The sequence below is a fragment of the Mustela erminea genome, chromosome 3, assembly GCF_009829155.1.
Source record: "Mustela erminea isolate mMusErm1 chromosome 3, mMusErm1.Pri, whole genome shotgun sequence".
Taxonomy (NCBI): Eukaryota; Metazoa; Chordata; class Mammalia; order Carnivora; family Mustelidae; genus Mustela; species Mustela erminea.
This window is the reverse complement of record NC_045616.1, coordinates 133,645,184-133,658,462: the sequence shown is the minus strand read 5'-3', so window position 1 is coordinate 133,658,462 and position 13,279 is coordinate 133,645,184. Positions and strand designations below refer to the sequence as shown.

General features: G+C 38.2%; 1 protein-coding gene and 1 long non-coding RNA gene across 8 annotated transcripts in view; one reads left to right on the top strand and one right to left on the bottom strand.

Moving 5' to 3' along the window:
* LOC116586959 overlaps positions 1-1,523 on the top strand; it is a 77,844-nt gene extending 76,321 nt beyond the window's left edge. Inside the window, exon 2 of the long non-coding RNA XR_004284231.1 lies at positions 1,377-1,523. This is a non-coding gene — a long non-coding RNA (uncharacterized LOC116586959). The remainder of the gene's footprint in view (positions 1-1,376) is intronic.
* Positions 1-2,686, bottom strand: part of RICTOR (RPTOR independent companion of MTOR complex 2) — a 129,455-nt gene extending 126,769 nt beyond the window's left edge. For 5 of the 7 annotated variants that reach the window (XM_032337544.1, XM_032337543.1, XM_032337546.1 and 2 more), the window contains exons 1-2: positions 2,588-2,686; positions 2,369-2,416 (exon numbers count right to left, since the gene is read on the bottom strand). In XM_032337544.1, the coding sequence (XP_032193435.1) occupies positions 2,369-2,416; positions 2,588-2,636 (97 nt within the window). In that variant the 5' untranslated portion in view covers positions 2,637-2,686. Of the gene's footprint in view, positions 1-1,996; positions 2,292-2,368; positions 2,417-2,587 lie in introns of those variants that run through there. The other 2 variants (XM_032337547.1, XM_032337549.1) reach the window with 2 other exon arrangements.
* Positions 2,687-13,279: the final 10,593 nt, after the last annotated feature.

The following is a 13,279-nucleotide window of genomic DNA, read 5'->3' as shown; positions in this document are numbered from 1 at the left end:
AATTACAATGACCATGACCTCTGTTTAACAATGAACTCTGTGAGATAGCTACACAATGAATTTCTCAAAGGTTATATAAAAACAATTAAAATGAGATCAAACACTGCCTTCACATTAAAAACATGTAGTTTTGGTTACCCAGACTTTATCTAAAATGTACTGTAATTCAATCCACAAACAGCTGCCTTTCAGCAGCAACCAGACTGCCCAAGAGCTCAAAAACTATTACTAAAGAATAATTAATTCCTCATGAGGCTTCTTGAGGTTAGATCCACAGGACTTTAGATTCACAAACCTTTCAACAATGAAATGTCTGTCTGAATAGCAGTTCCTTGAACAACAGCTTCCCTATATAATAAATTATTTTTTATTCTCATATAGCTTCTCTTACTTGCATATGCCTTTTGCCATCAATATCAATAGGCTGTGTATATTCCAAACTAAACTATATTTTATCAGGGCAAGTAGAAATAGCATTTTTTGCTTGTTGCATTATCCTAAAAACATCTACTGACTATAATGTTCACAAAATGCTCAGGAACTATAACATTTTAAATAGTAAACATACACTTATCTGTGCACTTGAGTAAGTTTGAAGTAAATCAAAGGTATCAAAACAAATTTGTACATTTTTTTACAAACCAAAATTTTGATACCAACCACAGAAACTGCTACATACAGCTCAGCAAACTCAACCTAAAGCACAAATATAACATTTCTAGCACCACATCCAAGCAAACTTTTAAGGAGAAAATTAAGACAGAAGATAAGTTCTCTTTTCACCATCTAAATACATATGCCCATGAAGAAATTAAATCACTAATAAAGTACATCTGTTACAAAACACAAATGTTAATTTTGAACCCTGTGGGAATTTTGTTTTTGTTAGGAAATTTACTAGACTACCACATACATTTCATATAGATTTTTCGTGTGTGTGTTTTAAAGTCAAGTTTCCAAACTGTTACACAAAAGTCAAAAGCTTTACATCTTTCTACACAAATGTCCGTGAAAAATGAACACTAATGAAAAAAAGTTTCAGTTTAGTGCATTAGTAGAAACCCATCTGCCTATTAGCACCAGCATCTAGCTCGCCCAAAACAAAGTCCCTGAACTTTCAGAATAAAATATTCGTACAAAAATGTACTCTCGTAGCTAAACAAAAAGCAGCAGTTTAGTTTATAACAGTTATCTTACACTGTGAAATATAAAATACAGCAGATAATGCACTATGCTTTAAATACCAGAGATGAGCCTCAACAATGAGCCCGCGTCTGACAAATACTTTAGATAACAGTCATTACGTCAAGTAGAACATGGGTTAAATTTTTTAAATTTTTAATGAACTGTTTACGACTTTCTTTAACTTCCTAAAGTGTTTTTCAGATCTCAGAAAGGAAACTCATTCTATACAGCTGAACCAGCTTACACTCTAGCCGGTGTGAAATGACTTCTTCGGAATCAGTAGACCAAATCCTGTTTACCGTGGAAGAAAAAAAAAGAAAGAAAGAAAGAAAGAAAAACCTTGTATACAACTACTGTATCTTCAGCGAGATATTGTCGAATACACTCCATTACGGTGACTAGTATAAGATTCACTGGCCAGTAGCTGGATTAGATCCTTAAAAACACAACCGCGGGCTTCGCCCAGTTCCCAAGGTGTAAACAAACCCGTCGCCACTGCAGAAGGTAAACAATGAACCTGCAGCGAGGGTGAGGGGGCGGTCTTTGCCAACTACACTCCCAGCCACCGCGGAAAGGGAAACGGGAATGAACTACAGCGTAAACCAGACACTTAACCATAGTCCCCGATTCTAGGTTTCACTACCCAGTTATCAATGCTGCGGGTCCCCCAGGGCGGTGAGCAAACAGTAAAGCAGTCACGCAGGCAAGCAAGAACCCAGCAGGTCCGGCTTCTGCTCTGGGGGACGGGGAGGGCAGGATGTGGTCGCTCTTCCCTCAGACATCCTCCGGCAACCTAAATAACAGCTTCTACCTCCCGCCGGCCGCCTCCAGGCGAATGGCTGCACGAGCTCCGGGATGGGAGTGAAACGCTCCCTCGGGGGTCCAGAACACCCAGACGGTCGCCGGCTCCGCGGAGTCCCGCCTGGCGTTCGGCGGCACCCGCCGCACCCAGAGGCCGGGAGAAAGGCGCGGGGCCAGGGAAGCGGGCACCGGGAAGGGGGATGGGTCCCGGGAGGCTGCCCCGGGCTTGGCTCCCGCGAGCCAGCAGGCGGGGCTCGGGCTCTGCCTCCCGCACCCCCGCCGGTCCCGTGCGGGGCCCGCCCCTGCCCCCGGTCCCCGGCCCCCGACCCCAGCTCCTCCCCAGCAGCGCGCCCTCGCCGGCGCCCGCGGCGCCCCGCGTTACCTCGGGTCAGATCCAACGGGACGTTCTCCTCGCCGCTGTCATTCCGCCCTGTGCGAAACAGACACACAGCTCCAATTAGGATTCGCTCGCAGGCCAGCGGCGGCAACCCTGGCTCCGGCCAGCGCCCCTAATCGCTCCCCCAGCCCAGGGCCAGGGGAAGGCAAGGGCCAGGGGTCGCGGGCCCCAGGCGGGAGGGAGCGAGGGTTGCAGCGAGCTTACCTCGTATTCGGAGGTTCTTCAGCGAGCGGCCGCGGCCGATCGCCGCCATATTGACGGGTTTCAGTCACAACACCGGAAACCTCGCCCAATCGCGCGAGAACCCCTTCCCCTCCCCGCGCGCCGCGCCCGCCCCCCGCGGCATCTCCCCCGCCCCTCCGCGGCGGCAGGCGGTGGGTGGTGCCGGCTCTCCCTGGGGCGTGGAGGGAACGCGGTGCCGACCCAGGGTTTCCATGGGGCTCGCGGCGTGCGCACCCGTCCGTCCGCCTGGGAGCCCGAGGTCGCAGCTACACGCCCGGCCCTCCGAGTGCAAGTCTGCCGGGAGGCTGCATTTCCCACGAGGGGAATCCCATTGATGGGAGATCGCAGCGTGGAGGATGCTTCCCCTCCAGCGCCGCGGAAACTGTAATCGGAGCCGAGGAGGCCGGGATGCGGCCGCACGCCACCTGCGGAAACCATCCTGCCCCGTTCTCCGTCCGGCTTTCAAGCCCTCCCTTCCTTCTTCATCAGTGAAAACGATGTTTATTCAAAAACAAAGCTGCGCACGGTTTTAACGTAACTCCGATCCCTTCCCGGAGTCGCTGTGCTCCAACCAAGTTAACACGTAACAAAGTTTGTTTTCCACCCTCCTTGTGACCACCGCACCAAGCAGCCTTGCACTTGATCTTCAAAACCACACTTAGCGGGAGAACCTCTCTAAGAGGAAGTGGTCGGGTGGACGTTTCGTTTTCCACCGCCTGGCGCAGGCCGGGAGAAGGGAATTCGGAAGCGGGCAGCGCGGGGTGGTGGTCCCGGGCGGTGGGGGGAGATGGGTCCCGCGCACGCGCGGGCGCCGGGAGGCCCGGGGAGAGGGTTTCCTCTGCCTGCAACGGAGCGCACGCCGCTGAGGGCTGAGTCGGGTTTTCTGTCTGTGTAGCTCTTGAGCACGGGCTAATGCAGAGGTTGTGGGTTCATATTTTTTATGCATAAACCTGGGAACTATTAACTGTAGAGATTTCAGTTCTAGAAACTGTTTTGCCTAATTAATATGTATACACCTGGCCTCTGATCCAGCAACTTTCTCTTCAAGTACACTAACTTTAAGGAGAGGGTGAGGGTTCTACCGCCTCCCATCCTCGACTTGTCGTTTATTACGTGAGACTGGTAGTTCAGGAGTGGAGAGCTTGGTTTAACCACCTCTCTTCTCCCAGTTAACGCAGTGCCCACGATAAATAAATGTTCAATAAATAATCGGTTCGATGAGCAAGTGCCTTGGAGTCCTTTATTCCAATGCTCGTTTTGGTGTTAAAAATATATATATATTGGAGCTATAATTGCCGTTGTTAATAATAGTGAACAATTGGAAGCACAGATGACCAAAAGTAGGGATTATGCAAATTATTACAACCATAAAAATGGTGTAGGTCTTATATATTTATAGAAAATAAGGTTCATGATTTTAAGTCCAGCAACAGATTACAAAGTTCCCCCTTTTTATACACGTTTAAAACGTATAAATTAAAATTAGGCGTTATAAAATATTTTACATATCTCTACATAGAAAAGAGTCTGAAAAGATATAGATCAAAATGTTAACTTACTTTTTTCTCTTCAGTTGTGTAATTACACATACGGGTTTTGTTCCTGTTTGCTGTCTGTACTCTAAATGTCCTGTAATTAATGTATGTCTAGTATAAAACAAGCAAAATAAAAGCAGCATACTGTAGCATCATTAGAAAATAAAAGAGGAATACTTCCTTAGGAGACAATCCTCATCCATACATTCCACATCCTTTTCTTATTAAGTCTACGGTCAGATATCTGTTCCTGATATTGCCCTTGTATTCAATGAAGCAACACAATTAGAGCACCTTTTAAAAATGTCTCCTGACATAACCACTAATAATTTTGATAACAACAAACTTTGCTCTTTCTCTTGTAGCTTTTAGGTCTTGGTGCAAATTTATTGATTCTAGTTGCAACCTAAGGCAAAAATCACAACATTTGAGGTCTGGTTTGGACATTTAAAATTTGCATTTCATCCTTCCACGTATCACATTTCACCATTTTAGAAAAGAAGAAATCTAACAATGGAAAGTCTACCAGATTCTCAGAATTGTTCCAATTTTCAACCACCCTTTTTATCCTATGTTTTGTCCCCATTTATTCTAAAGGAATTCCTTCCTAATACAATTTAACTTCATTTCTCTTTCATTTTTCCATGAAAGTTGAGTACAACTGATCCACTTTTAAATTACTTAAGGTACATGAAAGCCTGAATCTAATAACCTTTCATCCTTGTAACTATACATTCCTATTTAAAGATCATTAGTCAATTATTTTCTCTTTCATGGGGAAAAAAAAATCATCTTTCCCCAATCTTACAATGAGACTGACTAGTTTTTCTTCTATTACCGTCCAGTCATTTAAGTGCTTATGTTCTTCACATTTGTTGTTAAGGTGAATAGTAGGATTTCTGGTAAAAAGAACAAGTTATTAGTGTTTGCAAGTGACACTCACTGGGTAGTAGGATTTTAGGTAAATTTTAGTAAAGAATACATTTCACAATGTTGTGTTTGCTTTTCAAACAATGCATTATTGATTCTAGTCAGCCTGTTACTTGTTAGAATCTCTAAGTTATCTTCTATACTTGCCAAAAACTAGCTATTCCTCTTTTGAAACTTGTTTTTCTTCCTTGTTTATTTTAGCCCACCCCTATGTTTTACTCATTCTGTTTACTTGTTACTACTTCTCCAATTTTCCAGGTCATTTTGATTCTAATCTGGTCATTGAGAATGTGACTTCCTCTTCTTAGTTTTCATTTCCCAAGTAGGTTTCATTTGCTGTGTGAATGAAATGTCTTTTCTCATAGTATTAGTCACTGATAAAAAATGTTATATGAGATTGGGTCCAGGACCACACCTCTGAGAGATAACTGCTTGATTCTGAAGATAAATGACTCAATTGATTATCACTATCTGGGTTCTATCCTCTATCCTATTACACAAAGTTAATAATTCTAGTTTATAAACCAAATATTATCAGTTTCGGGTACAGAGATAATGTTGAACAGAAACAAAGCCTTGCCAAAATCTTAGTTCCCCTTATCTATCTGCCTTACTGCATAGGCCATATGAAGATAAAGCAAGTAAAAAAAAACCCACAACATTTGATGGTCTGTTTTTTGGTAATTTTTCTTCGTAGTTAAACCACACGTTTAAAATCTAGATAAAGAACATTAAAATAACAGGCAATGGACTAAAATCAAACAAATGTTGTAATCTTGTATGGTGTTGATTATGAAGATTCAGCCTTAGTCTTGTTTGCCTCTTAGAATTGTTCCTTCAAATTTTAATCTTTGTCTTAAAATAACAGGAAGGAGTCTCTTACTATTGTTCCTTTAAATTTTAATTTCTGTTCCAAAAATTTCTTATAAATTTCATTTTAGAAAAATTCTGTAAGGTATAAAGACACTCTACAGAAACAGTTTTAAATACAGTATGAGCCTTTTTTTTGTGAAAGAAGGAGACATCCATTCAGAAAATAAAATTTCAGCAGTGACTATCTTTGGTTGGTAGAATTTTGAATGGTTTTTATCTTTTTTATTTTAACTTTCCTAAAACATGTTTTTACTTATATAATTTTTTTAAGAAAAATTATTTGAGAGAAATTTTTCTGGCTGTTCTAAATCATAATGATAAACATCTCATTATAATAATGTGCTAAGCAATGGACCTACCAAATTATTTCCCTGTGCATCTCATCATTTAAAAAAGAACACTTGTGCACACACTCCAATAATGTATGTATTTACTCATTTTTTAAAAAGATTTTATTTTTAAAGTAATCTCTACACCCAACATGGGGCTCAAACTACATCCCTGAGATCAAGACTCCCATGATCCACTGACTGAGCCAGCCAGGTGCCCCTACTTTTTTTTAATTAAATAAGACTTAAAACGTAAAGATGAAATAAAAATGGTTAAAGGTACATTTTAATGTTAGTTTATTAATGACACTAATAACAACAATCCTTTATTGTTTTTTAAATTTCTTTAAATACTTTATGGTATAGCAATCCGAAAGTCCAACTCTAAGAAGAGTTTACTTGGATATTGGGTTTTATGGGTTTTAGTAGCTGAAATCTCACAATATGCCAAGTTGTTGGTTTTGTTTTTTTTTTAATGGAAGAACTACTCTACTGGCTGAAGTTTCTAAACCATACGCTTGTTTTTTGATTCCACAATTGGTTATACAAGGTTTTCTTATGTAATTTGGCTAATAAATGTTCATCTTTCCTAATATCAATTCATTCTCATAGCAAACTGGAAAGCATAACATTTAGAAATGTTTAGCAAATGATTTAAAAATGGTTTCAAAACTCTTCATCTGAAGATATTAAGCAGAAAACTGTCTCCATCGTTTTTAAGTGTGTAGATATAAAAAATTATATAAATGACAGATTTATATTTTCAATTGTTTTTAGGAAAAAAATCACAAAACTGTGGAAGCATTTCCAAATACTTACTTTCTAAATGCTTCCTCCTAGCACAAATTTCTTTTGAAAAGTAGTAAGATTTGCAGTGCCTGGGTGGGTAAGTCGGTTAGGGGTCTGTCTTTGGCTCAGGTCATGATCCCAGAGTCCTGGGATCAAGCCCCATATCGGGCTCTCTGCTCAGCAGGGAGCCTGCTTTCCTCCCCTCTCTGCCTGCTTCTCTGCCTACTTGTGATCTCTGTCTGTCAAATAAATAAATAAAATCTTTTAAAAAATATGGAATCTAATCTTTCCCTTTGAGGTAATTGTGATAACAGTAACTAAGAAACTTACTATTTTTTTTTCCTTTAAAGATTTTATTTATTTGAGAGAGAGAGAGAGAGACAGGGAGAGGAGCAGAGGCTTAACCCACTGAGCCACCCAAGATTCAATATTTTTTAAAACATCTGATAGATAACATGGTACTAGGAGTCACCAATAATTATGAAATACTTGGTTTTTCAATTCAGACTAAATTAGAAAAAATTTAGTTTACCACTAAATAAATATCAAACATTCTCATGGTACAAAAGATTTTCATGTAACTTCCTTTCTCTTTTCAAGGTGTATGAAAATTAAGCTGTATTTTAGAGATCTTAATTATATAAAATAATCTCTACTGTGAATACCTTTTAAATTTTCATTTATAGAAACTACTTCATTGATTTTCCATAAAATATGGTCTTTATTAAGGTAGTTGTTTACTGATAAGGACACATGTTCTTTGATACATCTTTGTTTTAATGGCTTAGAAAAAGCATAGGGATTTGTGTATTTTCATTACTGAACAGAATTCAGCAATACCATAAACTAAGCAAGTGTAGAAGCATCGATGCTTCTATCCATTGCACAGCAAAATTTCCATAATGCGTTTTGTTCAAATATCTTTTTCTTCAAATCTTCAGACATTTTGGTCTTTTTTTTTTTTTTTTCACCTTTTTCTGTCTTGGTTGACCAATGGGACTGCATTTTAGTTTGTCAGCAAATTTTCTTCTTTTCTTTTTTTTTTTTTTAGTTATTTTTTACCATAGGAAATACAGAAAATTATCTTCATATTCTGAATGTTTATTTTTATATATTTTACAAATCACATAGCTTTATGCTATCATTAGTGAACATCTCAAAGAATATACACTTAGACTTAAGTAATAGTAAAGGATAATCTACATAAATTCATATTTCACATGACTTTAATTTCCATTTTAAAAAATTGCGGCTGACATTGTGACATCTGACTTTATTGTCATTGTTTTTTTCTTGTAATGATGTTGATAAAAAGTTAACATCAGGAGTAAAGTTATCAGAGCTTCCGTATTTTCAAACTGTGCTTTTATTACTTACAAAGTATGTAACTTTCGTTACATACCACAATTTCTTTTCAATATCCTTTTTTTTTTAAGATTTTATTTATTCATGAGAGACAGAAGAGAGAGCGCGTGAGCGAGGCAGAGGCATAGGGAGAAGCAGGCTCCCCAAGGAACAGGGAGCCAGATGCGAGACTCATTTCCAGGACCCCCAGGATCATGACCTGAGCCGAAGGGAGATGCTTAACCATCTGAGCCACCCAAGTGCCTTGCAATATTCTTTTAAGCCAAGTTTCCACTTGATAAAGGGTAGTTTAAAATATGTCCCTTAAAATATGGATTGTTAAGCTATGCCCCTTGGCCATACACACAAGTGGAAAAATTTTTCAGGAAAATGTCACTCCTTTGAGTTGCAGAACTCCCAATCTTCCCTCAGGACACCTTCTATGACTCATGCTAATTTATCTACAAAAGCTGACCAAATGACTGCTCCATTGTTAAATCTGAGTAATATATACCAATAGTTTATTTTTTCTTTAGCTAAAATCTCCAAAATTCCTCCACCAGAAAACAAAAACAAAACAGTATACTAAATTAGAAGAAGAGTGTGAAAACAGAAAACTGGAAAAGCGGATTTATCTAGAGGGCACATGCCAGTTGCATACCCACGATCTACCACAGGCAGAAAAGCAGAACTTGAGACTTCTGCGTTAAGTAGGAGGGGACCAAAGTGGACCCGGGTTGTAGTGCCCCCTGGCTTCCGGCAGTAGCAATTACAAATCCTTTTTGCAGAAAATGCAGGGCGTGAGCTCTTAGACTCCACAAATTGAGATCGAACAAATAAAAGTTCATACTCACAGATCATCAAACTCGTAGGAAAAAGTCACTATAAGGAAGAATCGTTAGAAATTAAAACTATAACTCACGGACTTCAGATATTGATGATCAGAAACCTAATATAAAGGAACTGTATGTGAAATGATTATTTTTAATGAAGAGTTTCTGATTTCATCCATGATGGAGAATGGGTATTCAATTCACTTTCCTATAATAAACAACTGTACATTTAGACAAAATATGTGAACAACTGTTTTAGGCATGGGAGAATAGGTAATGTGGCACTGTAACCTTGAGATAAAAGAAACAAGGTGAACTCTACATTCTTTCTGGCTTTCTGCCTGGGGACACCTTTCAGAACACAACGCAAAACTATGAAAACCAAATGGAGAACAGCTGTGTTGTAGGATGGAAGGAAGAAAGATTGAAGTTCAGACATAAGGAGGCAATTGAAATTTGAGGAGCCGAATACCAGAGAGGAGGAACATGTAGAGTAGGAGCTCCAGAAATTTGTATATGAATCCTCTTGATTAGTTAGCTGAAATTTAAGCTGCACAAGTAGAGGGTGAGATTCTGGGAGGCCTGTCAGAGAGCAGCTCTGGGGGGCTCCAAACTAACAGAAGGTTCCAGAGGTTGGTGGAAGATTGCAAAGACAATAGAGTTCTAACCAGCAGGTAAAGTGAATTTGTTAGGCATGCTGAGCATTCAGTTAAGAACACCCAGAAAGCTATAATTTAGAGGAAGGTTCGATTGGAGACCCCCCAAAAGCCATAACTTAGGGGAAAAGCTACACTAGCCTAAAATAAATGCTGCTATAGACATATTAAAACAAAACCTAAAATCAAGTCTCAACAGTATCAACCTGATCTTCCAGTAAATTAAAGAAGAGGGAAACCCCCCAAAACTCGTTAAAAGGAAAACAGCAATAGCCAAACTCTAAAACACATAGCATGTACTATATAAAGCATATAATAAAAATTGTATTAGACGTGAAAAATCAGAAAAATGTGATTCATCATCATGAGAAAAAATAGTCATTGAATACAGACCAAGAAATAACACAGACATCAAAATTAGCAAAATTTTAGAAATATGATTAGAGATTTAAGGGAAAAGCTGGATGTAAGTAATGACCAAATGGGGGCTTTTACTAGAGAAATGCTTACTATAAAAAAGAACCGTGTGAAAATTATAGAAATAAAAAATACAATATAAAAAAATATAAAAATCCACTAGATGGTGACATATTGGACACACAAAATAGGGGGAGTGGCCAGTAGATTGAAACAGACCAATAGAAAGAATGAAGAAAAAGACTGAAAAAAACCAAAAGAGCCATATTTTTTTAAAAAATCAGTCTGAAATATGTGTAATTGGACTCCCAAGAGAAGTGGAGTGAGAGATTACAGCAGAAAAGAAGACTTGAAGAAACAATGGCTGAAATGTTCCAAATTTGATAAAAAAATAACAAGACACAGATCCAAAAAGCTGAATGAGTCAGAAATAACACAAAGAAAAACATTCCTAAGCATATTATAGTCAAATTGCCAAATACCAAAAATAAAGAGAAACAACTTTAAAGTGATCAGAGAACAAAAGACAAATCAACTGCGGGCGATAATAGTAAGAAATACTGATGACATCTAGTCAGAAACAGTGCAAGCCAGAACTCAATCAAATGACAATTTTAAAGTGAAAAAGGAAAAAAGTATATATAATCTAGAATTCTATATCTGATAAGATCAATCCTCAAAAGTGAAAAATAAAATTTCAGATTTTAAAAAACTGAAATAAATTGTCATAAACAGATGTGTTTTAAAATAAATGTTAAGGTTCTGCAGACCAAAAGGGAAATAATAGCAGATGGAAGTGCAGATCTACATGAATGGACAAAAAATGCAGAAAGTGGTTTATATATGTCAATATATTATTAGATAATTTCTCATTTAAAACAAAGGCAATACAGTGTATTGTGTGTTTAAATTATAGAAGTAAAACTCAGACTGTTAAAAGGTTCTCATATTCTATATGAAATAGTACAATGTTAGTTCAACGTATGCAATGATTAGTTAAAAAATATGCAAATAAATTGCTACCTAGGAAATTTCTAGGAAATTCTTACATCAATTGCCATGTCAAAAGTGAATAAATTATACACCTCCTGATTTCAAAATATACTAAAAACTGTAGTAATTAAGACAGTCTGATATTGGCATAAGGATAGACAAAAATAAGAAGCAGATAGATAAACAGAAGACTTGAGTAATGTTATCAACAACTTTATGTAATTGACATTTATAGACACTCAAGAACAGCAGAATACCCATTCTTCTTTTTTTTTTAAGATTTTATTTATTTGACAGAGAGTGAGATCACAGGTAGGCAGAGAGGCAGGCAGAGAGAGAGGAGGAAGCAGGCTCCCTGCTGAAGAGAGAGCCTGAAGTGAGGTTTGATCCCAAGACCCTGAGATCATGACCTGAGCCAAAGGCAGAGGCTTAACCCACTGAGCCACCCAGGTGCCCCAGAATACCCATTCTTTTAGAGTAGATGAAATATTCACCAAGATAGACCACAATCTGGGACACAAAACAAATTTTAACAAATTTGAAAAATTGAAATTGTAGAAAGCATGTGTTTGGACCATAACAAAACTAAACTAGAAATCAATAACACAAAAAGATCTAGAATGGTCCCAAATATTTAGAAATTGAACAGCAAAAGGTGCACTCATAATTCACCCATAGAATAAAGTAGAAATCAAAAGGTAAAGGAAAATGTATTTTGCATTATATATAAATGAAAATATACCAAAAAGTATGGCATGGAGATAAATCAGAGAAATGAATAGCATCAAATTCCTAAATGTAGGTCTCAAAACAGTGGTTTATGTTTCTACCTTAAGAAACTAGGAAAAGAGGGCGCCTGGGTGGCTCAGTGGGTTAAGCCACTGACTTCGGCTCAGGTCATGATCTCAGGGTCCTGGGATCGAGTCCCGCCATTGGGCACTCTGCTCAGCAGGGAGCCTGCTTCCTCCTCTCTCTCTCTGCCTGCCTCTCTGCCTACTTGTGATCTCTCTCTGTCAAATAAATAAATAAAATCTTAAAAAAAAAAAAAAGAAAAAAAGAAACTAGGAAAAGAACAGCCAATTCAATCCAAAGCAAGTAAAGGGAAGTCAATGAAAAAAAAAATGAAATAAAAAGCTGTTTCTTTGAAATAACTAATTGATGAATCTCTAGCCAAACTAATCAAAAGGAAAGAAAGAAGCTACTAATCACAATATCAAAAGAGAAAGTTAGGATATTACTATGGAACCCAACAGATATTGAAAGGACAAATAGACAAATTCCTTTAAAGGTACAAAATACCAAAGCTTATTCAAGAAGTTATTTTGTAGGTATTAACAAAATGATTCTAAAGTTGATATGGATAGATAAAAAGTATACAATAACCAACACAATACTGAGGAAGAATGAAGTAGGCAGACCCACAGTATTTATTGTTAGTATTTACTGTAAAGCTATGGAGAAGTCAGGGTAATTTTAGATGTCAGTGAATTGAACAGAAATAAAGAGCTCAGATCTATCTCTCCACACCTGTATTTATATCATCTGTCTCTATCTCTATCTATAGCTATATCTTCAATTAATTTTTGACAAAGCTACAAAGGCAATTCAATGGAGAAAGCATAGTCTTTCAATAAATGGTGTTAGATCACTTGGGTAGCCTTATAATAAATAATGAGCCTTGATCTACACCTCACTCTAAATAAAAATTAACTCAAAATGGATCATAGATCTAAATACAAAACTCAAACCCACAAGACTTCTAGAAGACAACAGGAAAAAAATCTGTAATCTTGGGTGAGGTGAAGATTTCTTAGATAGGACATGGGAAGCGTGGTCGGTATGAGAGAAAAATGGATAGACTGGATTTCATCAAAAGGAAGAAGTTTTGGGGGCACCTGGGTGACTCAGTGGGTTAAGCCTCTGCCTTCAGCTAAGGTCCAGGTCTCTGGGTCCTGAGATCAAGCCCCACCCACAT